This window comes from Nelusetta ayraudi, unplaced genomic scaffold, assembly GCF_046127955.1.
Source record: "Nelusetta ayraudi isolate G7.1 ecotype Tasmania unplaced genomic scaffold, CSIRO-AGI_Nayr_v1 ptg000048l, whole genome shotgun sequence".
NCBI classification, from domain to species: Eukaryota; Metazoa; Chordata; class Actinopteri; order Tetraodontiformes; family Monacanthidae; genus Nelusetta; species Nelusetta ayraudi.
Window position 1 is genome coordinate 6,463,071 of NW_027466098.1, and position 16,614 is coordinate 6,479,684.

Consider the following 16,614-nt stretch of genomic DNA (forward strand, 5'->3'; position numbering starts at 1 on the left):
TCATATTGTATACAGAAAATTATGTCAGACAAATTATATCAGACAGCGTCCAGTATGACATTTATTTATGTACTTGATAAATGACCGGTCTATTTTGTTATGTAAGACATTACAATGAAACTGCAGTATTGATTGAGTTTGTAATAATTTGCTTTTCCTCAAGTTGTAGCATGGCAAAAACAACTGCTTAAACTTGTGAAGTTACGCATCGCGGCCACTAGGTGGGGCCCTAGCACTGCACTGACAGCGGTGGGAGGCGAGGAGACGCTGCGCGCCAACAGACGGGAAACAGCAGAGCTGTGGGATGAACATCTCTGGGTTGTGTGTGATGCACTGGGGCGAGCACTCACAGTAACTAAGATCAATGAAGTCTATATCTGACAATATCTGACAAGCCGAATAAAATGATTCGCAGTTTTTTAAGAGGTTGATCAATTAGACTTCAACAGTAAAACATTGTTGTAGGTCATACTTCTAAGACAATATTACTAACAGATCTAACTGCAATATCATAGCATATAAAATAATAATTTCTTATGTTTTAATGTCTCATCGTGTTTAGTAGTATAGCATTGCCAGGGGGGCAAACACTCAAACAACAATCCACCGTTCAGTTTATGTCAAAATAAAATGAACATATGTCATAGCCTAAATCTATCATTTTCGGGCTTTTGAAAATGCAAGTTAATTATTTCCGTTTTGGTTCGCAAAATAAACGATCAGAGTTTATATTCTACGTTAAATTGGAGTAAACAGAAGGTTTTTTCCGGCTGCGCCAGTCGTTCTCATGTGAATGAGCAAGAGGCGCAGTCGGACGGCGGATCTGCAGCTCCAACGTTGCCTAAACTCTGTATTAAAGTCGTTTTCATAAAATATTTCTTCACAAATTATGCTGCTGCGGAGTTGTGCCGCGGTGTTCAGCATGCGAGTGCGCACACGGCACTTGCTGGTGGAGCTCAAGGCCCCGCGATGGCAAAGATGGCTGCAGCCCTTTGCCACGCCCACTCCTTCCCCACTTTTAGGTCTTTTTCTCCATAATAATGTTTTAAAAATTGTTTTCGTGCATTGCCTGGGCGCAGGGTGGCCGCACTAAGCTCGTGGTGGCAGGTTTGGCGCGATAGGCGCTCTTAAAATTGCGCACACGCACCATCAGTGCCGCAGTGCCTAATGAGGGGGTGTGATGCTGTGATATTGCAAAAGGAGGATAAAATTAATAAAAGCATGGTTTCTTTTGGGTCAAAATGTAAAAATCACACGTATTATATTAAAGTGCAGCCTCAGTAATGCGGATTTGTGGTGATTTTTGTTGAAAAATCGATACAATTCGGCTGCCTCTGAATATTCAAATTGAAAGTAACGCGCAATCAAATCATTGTCAAATCATTGAGTTCTAGGGGTTTTAAATAGTAGGCATGGAGGGAGAAAATCTCAAACTAATATTTCCCCAGCTATATTACAATAATGTTGCACGCTCTGACTCTGCTGTAGGACATTTGTGTGGAGATTTTTGGAGACTTTTGTACAATTTTCGTTCTTGGCCATTTTGCTGAGGCAGAAAAGGACGTTGTTGAGTCCCACAGGTCTTCTTCCAGGGAGCCACTTTCCATCACAGCCATCATGTCCGGTGAGTCTCGGGTCGGATTTTCGACGTGGAAACGATTTTTGCACCTTTTTCACCTGTATAAGAAAAGAAAAGAGGGAAAATTAGGGCATTGATTAAGTGGCATAAAAATGTATCAGGAGTCACGTGCGGTGTGCTGTGGTGGTTCTCGCTCTGGATGACACCTTTTGGCACAAATAGAAATAGATTATTAGTTGGTCAGCACTTACAGTCACTTACAGTGACCGTTCTTCGTATATTAATGCCACCTGCTACCAATGGCACGGGGAGGGGGGGCGTCTGGAGGGTCACTTTTGCGCACTTCGGCTCTCCTCACACAGCCCCTTTGATTGAGAATACTTTTTATCACATTTTACTTGGTCACAGGCATCATCAAATCGACACACTGAATATTATTTATATATCTTTAATCATCTTGGGGTTTTTTTTGGTTTTTTTTTTGCTTAATTCGTTGCAAGACTTGAACCCTTTGTCTGCATGCGCGCAACCAGAGGCGTTATAACTGCGACTCGCTGCGTTTTGGAGTGGGATGTGTCCGCCGAGTGAATTTGGCCCCACTATTTGCCACATTTAAGACAAATCATCAAGTAGCGTTTTAGCCGTATGAATATTTATCAGGGCACGTTTGACGGCAGAAGCTTTCGTCTCGTTAATCGCATCGCCCTTTTTTCTCCCGGAATGGCTCGTCACTCCTGGCTGCGTTAAATTACGCCTTTGGGCCTATATTACGTGAACCTATGCTTGGTCTGCTCTCGCAGCCACCTAATCGAGTCTCGCCTATCTGAAAAAAAAAATACGGCCAATTATTCCCAATGACGCGCCGCGATTTTATGCCATTACACATGCGGGCGAGATGGATTTTTTTTCCCCCCCCCTGAAACACGGGCGACAGCGAGCGGCACTAATTAAGTCGCCACTTAACGGCGATTAAATCGGTTTGGATTTCAACTTAATTATATTTTCCTTAAAAAAACAACAACAACAACAACAACCATCAGATCGGAGTTGGCAGCCAGGTTGAGGCTCGGTGATCGGAAATGTGCAAAAGCGTCAACAGTGGCCACTCCAAACGAATGTTGCTACACCGCTATCAGCCCAATCATTTCGCTATAATTCACATTTCATCACGCCTGAAAGCCAACTCAACTCCAACTCGCACTCTCCTACACAGATTTCAACTCCGGGGGCTTTCAGCCTCTTTGTTTGCGCCCTTCACGCGCTCGCCCCGCGCCTTCAACATACTTGCTAAGCGATCACTTCGCCTATTCAGATTCGCGTTTCTCGAACCTAGATCCGATTCAACCTTCGCTCATCTATCATCTGCGAGCATGAATCTGTACTTACTTACGGCAGCGCCCGGGCTCGTTTCCCTCTTGTCCCCGTGCTGTTTGACGGCGAGATCGGCAGCCATGGGTCGCGCGCGGGCTGCTGCGAAAGACTCTCGCTGAGCAGGAAACTACGCGGGCGGCGAGACGCAGGACTGATAGCTGAGAGCGCCGTGAGTGCGCACAGTGGGGGAGCGGAGGTCCGGAGTGATGCCTCAGAAAATAGCCGGAGCCACGGCGCACGCCGGGCGGCCAGAAAAGCGCTTTTACGCACGGATAAATTGGACACATTTCAGCACAACCATCCATTCAAAATATAATTGTTCGTTTATGACTGGTTTTGTGTGTGGGTAAAGTTTATTTTTTGACACAGCAGAGGAAAATTCTATACATTTGCAAAACTGTAGGACCAAGTGGCGGCTCCATCATGTCACAGAGAAATCACCTCGGATGGGAATGTTTTCAGTTATTTATTTATTTTTAATGGGATCTGAAATTGCACTGGGCTCGGGTTTGGGGTTCAGACAGGCGTTGCAGCGAGGGGTGTGTCGGCCAGGGTCGGGAGGGAGGGGGTCAGCTACCCGGTGGTGTTTAGTAAACATGAATTAACATGTTGTTGTTTTTTCTCCATGCAGCAGATAAGCCGAAGGTGTACCAGGGCGTCCGAGTCAAGATCACGGTGAAGGAGCAGCTGCAGTGGTACAGAGCCCGCGAGGCCAGCAGCAAAAAAGTCAAAACGGTAACTTCAACTCTTTACCCGGAATCCAAATTTAAAAACCGGTCGAGCAAAAGCAAAAACAATCAAAATCAGAACAATAAAACCAGCGCTTTCAGTGAAAACCACAACCACAACCAAGTCTCACACACACACACACACACACACACACACACACACACACACACACACACACACACACGTGACAAAAACTGCTTTTCCCTCTCTCCTATTCTTCCAGAAGCATAGAATGACCTCCTTCTCTCCTCTCCAATTCTCTCAGATAACTCAAGCTTGCTTGGAGCTCCAGGATCTGTGCGCCTCAACTTTCACTGGTACGTTTTGCCCAGAGGTTCTCAATCAAGTCCAGCCTACGATTGTCAGACAATATGAATGTATATTGCTGACATAAAAAATAAAAAGTTCTCTCAAGATGCACAATTTACACCTTTAGAACTGAAGAACTACTTTCCCCAGTTCAGTTAAAAAAAAAAAATATCTGACGCCACAACTAATTCCATTGTACTGCAATAAAACGTATTTATAATAATCATTCGATTATTACTATATAAAAAATATCATAATTTTTCAACTCTGTTTGACTGACAGAGATCCGAATGAAAATACTCACATGGAAGCGCTAGTCATGATCATTAGTCAGCGAAAAAAGAAAAAAACAAAGGCAGCGGTGGCCTCCATTCTTATAAAGCAAGGTCACATTTAAATGTGTTGACCGATCGTATCGCAGCAGCCTCCGAACGTATAAACCCATTCAATTGCCTTTCTGTTGTCATGCAGATAATGAACGTGGCCACCTTCATTCAACATCCCTCCCATCCCTCCATCCCCGAGCCTTTTCAATGCATTTTAATTCATTATGCAGCGCTGGCGTGATGCCTTTAAAAAAAAAAAAAAAAAAAAACTTTTTTGCATATGGCATTTAGAACTCGTTCTGCCTGCCGTAACTTTATTTCATCCCTGTTAAGGACTCCGCGTGGACCCTCCCACCAGCGTCCCCCCGGCGGCGAACGGGAGCTGCGCGCTCCAGCTGCGCGCTGCCGCGTTCGCCTTCCCCGAAGCCCCGTGCGACATCCAGGTGCAGGACAGCGGCTTCGGCGACCTCCAGCAACCGCAGCAGCAGCAGCAGCAGCAGCAGCAGCAGCAGCAGCACTACGGGGACAGGACGGCGTCCAGCAGCGGCTACTGCGCCACCACCGGCCTGGAAAACGGCGGCGGAAGCGGCTACAGCGCCCCCTTGTCTCCACCACAGTCCGCGCTCCCGCTGCCCTGGTGCCACGGGCTCTCCTCTGACGCAGACTACTATGGCCCCGGGATGGTAGGTGTCTCTCCCCCCCCCTCCCCCCCACCAACCTGCAGCCCTCCAGTGCATGTTACTATATTGCATTAGCCTCAGTGCAAAAGCGAACCCCTCAATATCTGCACAGCAGGGAAAATCAAGGAGGAATCCGCTCCCACGCTCGTTGTTTCTGGATGATACCTCAGGCCACGTGAAATTGCACGTTGTTTTTGATTTTTTTTTTTTTTACAACAGAGTTGTGCGTGACTGTGCATGTCTGCATGCTGTTGCAGACCTCATGTCGCCTGGCTGCCATTCAGAACACAATTCGATGATTTCCTCTTGCAGTTCTTTTTTTTTTTTTTCCCTCTTTTCACTGCTACAGTTTTACAGTTTTTCCGCCCTGCCTCCCATCACTCATCCTCTCCCTCTGCCCCGTCCTTTTCCCAGGCCCCCTGCTCCTCGCCAGAGTTGCTCAAGCTCTGCCATCCCGTGGACCCCAACGGCTACTCGCCGCAGGACTCCTTCTCCTCCTCCTCCTCCTCCTCCTGCTACGACTCGCCCACCAGGATGGAGTCCGGCCACTTCGGCTTCGCCGCCGAGCACTTCCACTACCAGCACTGCACCCCCCACGACTGTTACTGCCTGCCCAGCTGCTGGCCGGCCCAGCAGGAGAGCTACCCCCCCGTCCCCGAGTACGCACCTTACTACACCCAAACAGACTATTCCTACGGCTGTCCCGTGGAGGAGAACTACTTTAAGAGGGATTACCAGATGAGCTCTGAGATGTGCTACAATGTTCTATGATGAGTTCCACGGCGACACTCTCGTGTAAATATCTCTCAAGTTCAAGTTTGGCTTTGACGGTGCGCAGTTTCGGAGTGTGTTCTGACTGGTTTTGTACATTATGAGTGCTGAATGGGTGGAAAGAATGGCGATTTGAATTGGTTCTTTGGTTGTTGTTGTCTGGATTTTTTTTTTACAAGATTTATTTTCATACGTTGTTGCTGTATTGAATAAAAAAAAAGGCACAAAAATCACCATGTGTGCTTTGTTTAATATCCCAGGGTGATGGAGGTGATGGAGTTCTTTGGGGTGCAGGTCTCCTTCATGTTGCCGGACAGAAGTAGGTAGTGGGAATATAGTGGAGCTTCTGAGATGCTGAAGGATTTGACTTGAGCTGCGAGAGAATAGTTGACTGAAAGAAAATGAAAAAAAACAAACACCCAAAAGCTTATCAAGTTAGCCATTCAAGGCAGAGTGGTAGATAAACAGCCACACAGAAATACGTCGTGGGCGCTCGTATCTTCAAAGTGACGCATCCACGAAGGAACTCTGCCACCCACTGCCTCCCACCGCTACACCACGGCACAATTATCAGACATTTCCACTTTGAAATACTCCAAACATCATTGGCAGGTTTCCAAAGAACATTCCCCGCATCCCCCCCCCCCCAAAAAAACAGTCATAGTTCACTGGGTTCTCTGTAGGCACAGGTGCTGGCTGCATGCCGTCTCCGTCCCTGGCAGAAATCCAGTGACAACTTTCAGACCGGATTTCTGACTGCAGCTGCAGCTTTGTGGCACGTTTCTACAGCAGACCAAATGAGAGAAGTGTTACCGCTTGTCAGGCGCATAGCGTCGAATGATGTACTGTTCCCTATCAGTGCATAAATCACAGGATCAGATAGCAATTATTGTTATTTATATGTATGATATGATATATAGTTTTAATATCTGCGGTTGACTTGAAAAAGAAGAAACAATGGGAAATAAAAGGATTGCAGGGTAAATTGCAGGAAAGTAGAGAATTGACGTCATTTTTAGAAACTTGCAAATCATTAAACAAGGCCAATTCCATCAGTTCATTCATTCATTCATTCATTTTTCTATACCCGCTTCTTCCTGAGCTCACGGTCACGGGGGTCTGCTGGAGCCTATCCCAGCTGTCTCAGGGCGAAGGCAGGGTGACACCCTGGACAAGTCGCCGGTTCATCGCAGGGCCACATAGACACAGACAACCATTCACACTCACATGCACACCTACGGACAATTTAGAGCGTTCAATTGACCTCACATGCATGTTTTTGGAGTGTGGGAGGAAGCCGGAGAACCCGGAGAGAACCCACGCAGACACAGGGAGAACATGCAAACTCCACACAGAAAGGTCCCAGGCCCGGAATGGAACCCACAACCTTCTTGCTGTGAGGTCCATCAGTTCACCGCATCAAAATAAAGAAATGTTGTGTAATACGTCGACGATGCTAACATCCATCCATTTCTAAGCCTTGACCTGGAAGAGGGGCCATCAGCCGGTCCCCGAACGCCTTTACCTTCTTAAACACAAACCCCCTTCGGCTGGTTGGTCACAAGGCTCTTGTTGCTGCCCCCCCCCCTCCCCCCGCAGCCCAGAAGGCTCTTGTTGCTGCTTCTCGCCACCTCCCGGTGGCTGATTTTCTCAACTGGCATCTAAAATATAAGAAATTACAAGATTATCCTACTTGGAATCAAATGATACTTTTTCAGCCCTTTAAATGTAGTGGTGTTCGAACAAAAAAAGGGCACGCTGTGATGGTTGGCTCCACCAGCTTCCCTTTAGGGTCATAAAACATGGCGTGTTGCTGCAAAGGGCCTGCGCCCCCATAATAATAACCACATTTAAAAGGCATTTAACAGCAGAGCGATTTGGAGGGATATTATGCGACCAGTAGAGGGCCTGAGGAGGTGAAATTATAATTGAACTGACAGCTTCCTTTCCTTTGTGCTCACCCCTCAACACCACTGTAAATCTTTAGACGCCGTTCATTTCAAAATCAGAGAAACAGGTGGTGCGCCGTCTCGTGCGGTTACGGCAAAGTTGAATCCCCGGCTGCCATCTTACGGAGGTGCAACAAGAAGGTTTCAATCAGCTCAGCTCCGTTATCTCTCTTATCTTATCTTCTGCGAGAAGATCTGTGTCAGAGACTGACTGTGATTAGGGGGGAGACTGACTCGCTTTCACTACAAGACACTTTTATTTTCAAAAAAAAAAAGAAAAAAGAAAAGTGGGCAGACAATAGAATGTTCTCACACAGATCAAATCTCTTGGTTTGTGTCGTCTCGTCCAGGGGTAAAGAGGTGAAAGTAGAAGCAGCCACTGAGGATCAGCAGTGGCTGAACCGCAGTCGCTTGAAGGGATTCCTTCTCCTCTCCACATTTCCCATTCTTTGCATAATTATCAGAGAGAAGTCATTGAAGTACTATGTACATAGATTAAGGACACAACCACATCTACTGTAGGCGCCGCTCACGTACGACTTGTACATAATGGTTGGAGAAATGTGTCACTGCAAGAAGACAAAGGTCGGCTGAGTTTGAATTTCTTTTCTTTTTTTTCTGATTTCTGATTTTTTTTTTTTTTTTTTTTTTTTGTCATTTATGATTTTAATCTATTTTTGGAAAAATACTACAAATGAAACAAAAACAAAGGGGAAATAAAAAAAAAAAAGCCAACAAAGTGAAACATGCCAGGACAGAACAATGTATTCACCTGTCCCTCTCAGCTTTGTTCTGTAACCTTAGAGTCAACAAACAGGTGCCTCTTCAGTCTTAATCTGTGGGTTCACTGATAGGCTAAAACAATGTGCATGTGAGAGGAGCGAACTTCACCAGAAAAAGAAAAAAAGAAAAAAATCCTTGTCTAATTTTACAATTTCACTGAACCATTTCTGAATTGAACTCCATTACAGGCAGTATCATGACATAATAATCATCAGTCAAGATGTGCTTAACAAGTATGGGAGCATTTTAGTGTTTCAGGAAAACTATTTCCAATGTCTAATTAAAAGAGATTGAGAGGAATTCCAAGTGTGCAAAATTCTGTGTGAACGCACCAAAAAGTGACTGTTTTAAAGAGGCCAAACTATAAACCATGATGCTTTGTTTCGGTCTTTTATGGTTTAGCACCCTCAACTAAATGTGTTTATAATACAAAGCTTTGTTCAAGAAATGGTTTGCAATTTTAAAGCATTAAGCTTCTGTAATGATGGCACCATATTGCACCACGTGATATTCATTCAAGGCAACAACTGTCAAAGCCATCCCATAATGAGTTCAGCACATCCTTAATGATTTTTGTGCAACTAGCAATGTTCTTGGAGCATTCCAGTCGATTATTTCATGAAGCTGAAGAGTTCAATACAAAAATGAGTGTTGCAGTACAGTAGTGTACAAATCATTTTTTGTAGGGTCTGACATCAGCCGGTCTTCCTGACACTCACATATTGTGCGTTAAATGTGAAGCAAAAATTAGACAGGCGTTTGAAAATTTGCTTTGAAAACAAAATAAAAAATAAAAATAAAAACAATGAACGCCATCGATGAGATTGACTGAGAGAGGATTTGAGGAATCGCTGTCAACTCGGAACCTTGCGATGATTCTTGCAGGTCAGCTCGCGGTGGCCGTGAGGACAGGTCACCTGGGGCCACAGGGTGAAAGGGCCAGACGTCTGCTATGTAACTCCAGATCAAGATAGGCTTCAGCCAGACCCGAGGAGTCTGCTGCATCTCACTCAGAACATCACTCAGGTGGCGCTTCGCTCTCCTGCGTCACCCATTTACCTCCAGGGTCAGCCCGGCAGAACCGTTGTGACCTGTGTGTGTGTGAGAGAGAGACACATCCCTTCAGGTGCCTCATGGAATCCATCACATCTGATGAGAAAATAGGGAATTTACAGGTCACACTGTCTGGAGTCTTGTTTAGAGCTCTATTTACATCAACACGTAATGCCTCTATCTCTCTTATCTTCCAGAGCTGCGGGCTACCACGCAAAGAATTAGTAGGTCCTAACAATCTTAACACAACAAATTAAAAAGGGGCCTTAATGTAGAAGACAACAGGGCGATGTGACGTCTATGTAAATTTAATGCAGATATGTGAGGAATGTTTGCAGCCTCCTCGCCAGCTCTCACCCGTGGGAGTTGACTTTGCGTTCTTCATTGTTTAATCCCTGAGTCTGAATACCGCCCCCATCTGCCCCCTCCCCGCTTCCCGCTTTGGACAGAAGACTCAGGGTCGAAACACCCCTGAGGTCTTTGCAGTGTTCTTTTATTTTTAGTATCTTCACACAAGTTTGTTTTTTTTGGCACACAAATTGAAAGAAAAGGTGTATAAAGCACTCAAAGTACAACACTCTGAGGCCAAACTGTTGTTTAACACACAAAATGACCTTGAACTAAAACCTGCTATCTGTCAGGTATGTGTGTATGTGTTCAGACTCAAACTGCCAAAGTAATTAGTCCGTCAATATTTGGTCTATGAAGTCAGAACACTGTTCAAAGTACGTAATAGAGGGACAAAAGAGGATTACCTGAAAAATGACTACGTGACAATAAGATCACCTGTGATAAGGAATCAAACCAAAATCCGTCAGAAAATGCATCGCTCATGACCTGAAGCATAATCCGGCTCCACACACCTCAACAACTGCTGAGAAGGTTTCAAAACTGACTCCACTCAATCTGGTCCAGAAACCAAAACTCAACTGTGTTTATTCTTCACTGGTTTCAGTCCCTTTTCACACTACAACGTTTGCATGTTTATAGAATTATTACGCATGAAAATTGTAATAAAACTCCTGCAAATAAGCAGAGAGAGGGTACGCTCCTACACACAACGACAACTTTACAAGTCACGTATGCAACATGTTACTTTGTTTTGTGTCTGCCTCTTTAGGCAAATCGGCCAAAACAACAATGGAGTGCGCCTGCCTGCAGCTGAAGAAGGATTTGTCAAACAGTAAGTGCTTGTGACTGTGACAAGCGCTTCAGTCCGAAGAGTTGATGTCCCTCTAGGTTCATCAGCTCCCAGTCCTCTCTGCCTGGAGAAGGCCTCTGCAGTGAAGGAGGACCCCTGACATGGTGGCCTGAGAGATGGAGTGTGTGAGTGAAGGCCTCAGTACACCCAACTGCAAAGTGTCACATGTTGCATTTGGGTGCACTGGTGCACCCCAGGGAACCGTTCCCTCACCTTTTGTGTTTTTCCATTTAAATCTCAGACTTTAAGTACAACTCAGGGACATGAAATTCTCAGATGGCCTTGGTAGGCTTGGCTCAGCCAAACCTGGTGTTGGACTTCACGAGGAACAGGAAAAGATCCAATGACCATTCACAGAGAGGAGGTTGAGACAGTCGACAAATACATCAGTGACCACATAACTCAACTACTAACTGAACTAAACTGTCTTCAATTCCTGCAGACGATCGTTCAGTTTTACCAGCAGCAACTTCATGGTATGCGGCGGTGTGTGTAGGGGAGGAATTAAAGCTGGTGAGCTGCAGAGGCCCACTCGGCTGGTGAAAAAAAGCCAGTGGGCCGCACTATTTCGAACATCTCTGGTTGAACGCTTCAGTTCTGAAATTGTTCCTAATGGCAGCTTCCAGCCTTGTTTGACCTTTGTGCCACCCTGTGGTGATGGTTTTGTGCTTTGGTTGTCTGTGCACATTCTTTGCTCAGACGTGGTCCTAGACCTCCACCAACTATTGATACACAAGAAGTTAAGAACAAAACAACAACAAGGATGTTTCACCCAGTAAATGGCTTTGAAGGATCTGATGTTTATTTTCTTTGAACTGTGTTTTCTATCTTTTTTCTTCTTTTATAACTTATTTTAAATGTGTGTGTGTGTGTGTGTGTGTGTGTGTGTGTGTGTGTGTGTGTGTGAGTGTGTGTGTGTGTGTGAACCAGCATTTGCGGAAATCCCCTTGGCAGCACCTGATCAAATGTTAAGAAACTCCCACTTGGCTCTGGAAAAGCTCCAGAACAGAACACTATTTGTTCATAAATTCGTAGGCAAATCTCCAAAAGTCAATTACCCAGTCTTTATCGGCACTGACTGTATTTTCCTCGCACTTTGCTGATGGACGAATACATAACGATGATAGTTTTGTACTGTATAAGTCAAAGCCGGGTTTTTTTTCCAAGCTATGAATTACACACAAATGACAGTAAATTGCAGGGAAATTGCATTGAATTAGAAAGTAAAAGCCAAATAGAGACAAACTGACGTTAGAATGACTGGGCAATTACTTAAAATAAGAGCACAATCAGGATGTGACATCATAAATTATGAAAGTATGCGGGGTCATAAATTGTGAAAGTGAAGAATTACAAGGAATCGGTGTCAAGTTTTACCTAATTAGCTGTTAAAATATGAATTAGGATTTAGACCAGTAATTATATGCACTTCGAAATATGCTTCTTCTTCTTGATGCACAGAAAGGTTGATTTTTTTTTTTTTTTCTTACTCTTGGTTTGTGTCGCCTTTTTTGTGTGTTTATCATTATTATTTGTCTATTTATATATTTATTTATATATTTTCATATTTTCTGTCTCTTTGGCTTGGTTTTGATTTTATATGTTTGTATATGTTCATTATGTTTTTGTTCATTTACTTATTTATTTATTTGTCAATTTCTTTCATATTTTTTTTTGTTGGTAAAAGGTGCATCATTTTCAGTCTGTTATTGTAAATAAAGTGTGATCGTAAAAAAATAAAATAAGATCTCCTTTTTCTTCTTCTTCTTCATTTGCCACATTATCCGGAGCTATGGGTTTGGGTCAAAGCACATGAGAGAGCACGACGCATAAATTCTAAATAAGTCCACTTCATGCCAGTCCCAAGCCCCTTATTCTCCTCATCAGATATTATGCAGGTTCATGAGTACCTGGTCCAGACCACGCTCCCGAGTTCGTGCTTAAAAGCTAACGGCTTGGTTACTGATGCAGTTGTCAGACAGTTTATACTGGCATCTCTTTCTTTGTTTTTATTCAACGTGTCCTCATTCCTGCTGGAACCACCGATGTGGTACAAACCGCACAAACCACATTCTGCAAGCTGAAGAAAGATAATGATTATAAGCCAGTGTTAATGTTAAGGGTAAAACATTTACTTCCATATTAGGTAAATGTTTTACTTTTTTGATAAACCTGAGTGGGACCGCCGCAGACCCCTCACACCCCGGACACGGACTTTTCAAACTCCTCCCCTCTGGTCGGCGTTACAGAGCACTGTACGCCAAAACCAGCAGACACCGGCTCAGCTTCATCCCCCAGGCTGTTGCTGTGATGAACTCGCATCACTAACAGAGATTCAGAGCAATTACTGTGCAATAACCATCCTTCCTCATATTGCACTACACTGAACATTTCCACTATATATATATTTATATATATAGACTATAGATAGACTTGTATATAGATCCTTATTTTACTCCTCCACCGAGTTGCACACTGTTCATAGTTCATAGTTTATTTGTACTTCCGGTTGCACATTGTTTACTTGTTTACCCTTACTTTTACTTATTCTGTAGTTTGTTTTTGTTTTTTTAACCTAAGTAGTGGGATAGAGAAAAACCGCAGTCAAACTCCTTGTTTGGCATGCACAAACTTAATCAATAAAGCTGATTCTGATTCTGATTCTGATTCTGTAATGCGGGTGACTGAGCATTTCTGCTGGTATTAGTCAGTCTTAGATGTCTTTAGGTAGCACTTTCCAGGGAAACCGACAGAAGTCACGTTGAGGTGCTCCCAAAGTAGTTTTTTGATATCAGTACAAAATGAATTTTGATATCACAGCGTCAAGGACGACTCATGTTCCAGAACCTTCAAGATGCCCTGAAGTTTTAACTGCAAACACAAATGACAGGGTTCACAGGGATGCTCCAATAATAAATAATTTTATTTGTATAGCACTATTCAGAGAACTCAAAGACACTTTACAGGGAAGTAAAAAAAAAAAAAAAAAGTTAATCAAAATTCCGGGTACATTGGAATTTCAAGAAATCAACAACATCATTTCATTGGTCATGCACATATACTGTATATAAATTCATCTTTTTAAAATAATAAACATTTCTTGTCTTCTCACTGTTGTCTGTCGCCGAGTAAGATCACAATCAAAGGGATCAAACCATGAAAACTCCTCATTCCATCCGGGCACAGCAGACGTGATGTCTAGGAAGCTTTGCAAAAGAAAGTGACCCTTAGTGACTCAGTGAAAGTTAATCATCCTGTTTATGGATGGAATCCCTTTGAAAAGTTATTGCCGCCGCTTCCTTCGTTCCCCCTTGTTATTGTTTCACAACAGGACCAGCGTGTTATTATAAAAAAAAAAAAAAAAAGAAAGAGCGAAAAAAATAAAGAAGAATCGCACCGGCAGTGGGTTCTAGGAAACAGATATCATCAGGGCGCCGCGGCATTAAACTTTGGTCACCTGAATAAGATGTTATCAGACCTGTGAAAAAATGCGTTTCGGATCTCATCGTGAAGCCTCTCGCCAAGAACTGATAAGGTCAAGTCAGTGTGTGGACGTATCACGGCGGGTTTCTTGATGGACAAAATCAGAGTCTGTTTAAACATATTCGCAGCTGCTGCCCGACAACCAGGCGCAGTTACGGGAAAACGTTATTTACTCAGCTAACAGAAGCTGAATGGACGGGGACCACACCTGTCTGATAGCTCAGCGTTTTCTGTTTGTGAAGCAGGGCACTCCACACTTTTTCGCCCGTCCTCTTTCATGCCTAGACAGGTGGTTTGTATTTATTTTTTTATTTTTTTTAAATCTAGTCCACGTTTCCTTTTGGAACTCCTCATGTTGCTGCTCTATTTTAAATCCATGTTAACATTGTATTCGGTATTAAGCCGTGTTGATGTTTTTGTCGAAACTCGTGCGTCCTTCAAAATACAGCGTCGCCCCGGCGCACTGCCGAAATCCTCCTGCACCTGCATCGGCCCCTCTCATTAGATAAACTGTAGAGATATCAACGTGCACACAGAGAAGCCACAACACGCAGGTCGCCTCGCGTCTTCCGCCCCCATTCCTCTTCATTGTTTGTTTAATTGGTGGCCGTCTGTTTTTTTGATATTTGCCGGCTTTGAAGTGCAAAAGGATTAACTTTGCGTTTAGGCCCGCTTTGAAAGGCGAGCAGGAGGAACAGGCCGAGGCATGACGGCACCGGCCTTCACGCCACTCCTGCTCTTGATTTTGTAGCTCCTGCACAGCTGTTTTCTTTTAAACATGCGGCGGGCAAAAGTTGCAGGGACTGCAAACGATGGAGCTGCCCACTCGTGAGGGTCCTCCACACGGTAAACATTCACTGGGCCTTCTCGTCAGTCACTTCTCGTTGCAAAAATAGACGGATCACCTTCGTTATGTGCGACCGCAAGGAACCTAAACTACAAGGCTACAACAAGAATCCATCCGTCGACGCCGTCTGCGTGCGGCAACAAACACGTATTTTAATCTTCACATCCACACGAAAAAACAAAGTGCAGACAGACAAAACCACGGCTTCTGTGGAAACATAATCATGATTAAACATGCACAAACACTTGGCAGATGTTGTTGCATGGGTTTTTCCCGCCAGTACAACCGGTCCGACTCTATCACACTGACATGTCTGTTTACATAACCAATACGTTTAAATGGTCTCCTGCAGCTGCTGTTCCGCAGTTCGCAGGAAAACATCGGCCGTTGTGCACTAGGTGGACAGTATGTGAACAATTTAGTGTTGAGAACATTTCATCTGCAATGTTTTCAGCGCGAGCGATTAGGGCTGCAACAGTCACACTGCTTTGAGGGGAACGAGATGGGAACTACAGGCAGGGTTTTTTTATTTTTTAGGGGGGCAAAAAAAATTTGCAGGACACTGTGAACATGTGGCTTCTACAATATGGGCAGTTCTGTCAGTTCTTGCACTGTTACCAATTTGGTAAACTGTTGAAAATGTGATTGGTCCGTTTGGGTGTGAAAGAAGGAGAAATGGCAGGTTTATCCAGTTTTTTGGGGGGTTTTTTGTCTTGTTTTCTTGTTTTGTTTTTCAAAGGATGTCATACGTTCTCCCTTCTGGAAGAATTCAGAAATAGATCGGGTACATTTTATATATTTATTTTTTTCAAAAGCATTACGCTTCCCAAGTGAATCATAGACCTCACTGAAATTTATTAGAAGTAAAAAAATACAATTTGGCACAGATAAAGTAAGAGACTAATGGAATGAACCCGAACCCAATGGCCAAAGCAGGAAAATCATTCATACCAATAGGAACACTGATGTCAAGGTTGAAATTCCTTCAGTAACTTTAGCTGACGGAAAGCACACGTGCAGCTTAGAAACAGCTCTTTCTATGTAACCGTAGTTTAAATGCAGCACAAAAGAACGTTTTGGTTGCTCCTTGCGGTGCTACATTTCATAGACCCTGAGGCACAGTGTTTCCATGAAAATCTTTGGCAATTGCGCCGCGCGTCCCACCCTTGTGTGCTATCAGAGGCTCTGCACAGACATGTTCCTGCAACACTACCTGGTATTGCCGATGGTGCACTTTAAAACGACCCGGAATCTGCCCGTGAGATAAAATAAACTGTTAGAGCTGACATGCTGAAAGGAGGTGGAGGAGGAGGAGGAGGAGGAGGAGGGAGGACTGGAGCCTACGGGCGACTGAAGCAATGTGCCACACTTGAGATTAGCTTTCAACACCGCTGATCCTCCCAAAGCTCCCCGATTACATGTCAACAAAAGAACTATAGCATCTATCTATTTATCTATCTATCTATCTATCTATCTATCTATCTGAATTGTCACAATATCTTGATCAAGGTTTTTTGGTTTAGCTAAAGGTAA

The 16,614-nt window shown here is 44.0% G+C and overlaps 2 protein-coding genes and 1 long non-coding RNA gene across 3 annotated transcripts in view; 1 reads left to right on the forward strand and 2 right to left on the reverse strand.

Moving 5' to 3' along the window:
- The window catches only part of LOC142895137 (pleckstrin homology-like domain family B member 1), a 363,501-nt gene that overhangs the window by 145,560 nt on the left and 201,327 nt on the right, over positions 1-16,614 (reverse strand). The gene's annotated exons all lie outside the window — the stretch shown is intronic.
- On the reverse strand, positions 528-4,509 carry LOC142895130 (uncharacterized). The gene is made up of 2 exons (XR_012928178.1): positions 4,293-4,509; positions 528-1,677 (listed from the first exon to the last, which is right to left on the reverse strand). It is a non-coding gene; the product is annotated as an uncharacterized LOC142895130 (long non-coding RNA).
- linc.pou2af1 (lnc RNA pou2af1) lies at positions 1,494-5,997 on the forward strand. Its single transcript, XM_076035925.1, has 5 exons — positions 1,494-1,624; positions 3,582-3,685; positions 3,945-3,996; positions 4,648-4,997; positions 5,409-5,997. Exons 1-5 carry the CDS (start codon positions 1,618-1,620, stop codon positions 5,763-5,765), a joined length of 870 nt encoding a protein of 289 aa, XP_075892040.1. The 5' UTR covers positions 1,494-1,617; the 3' UTR covers positions 5,766-5,997.

What these genes read in the sequence shown, in the direction of transcription:
- linc.pou2af1 (XM_076035925.1), top strand. An exon ending in GCAGCAAAAAAGTCAAAACG is followed by an intron (nt 3,686 to 3,944) that starts GTAACTTCAACT and finishes CAATTCTCTCAG; the next exon opens with ATAACTCAAGCTTGCTTGGA. An exon ending in GTGCGCCTCAACTTTCACTG is followed by an intron (nt 3,997 to 4,647) that starts GTACGTTTTGCC and finishes ATCCCTGTTAAG; the next exon opens with GACTCCGCGTGGACCCTCCC.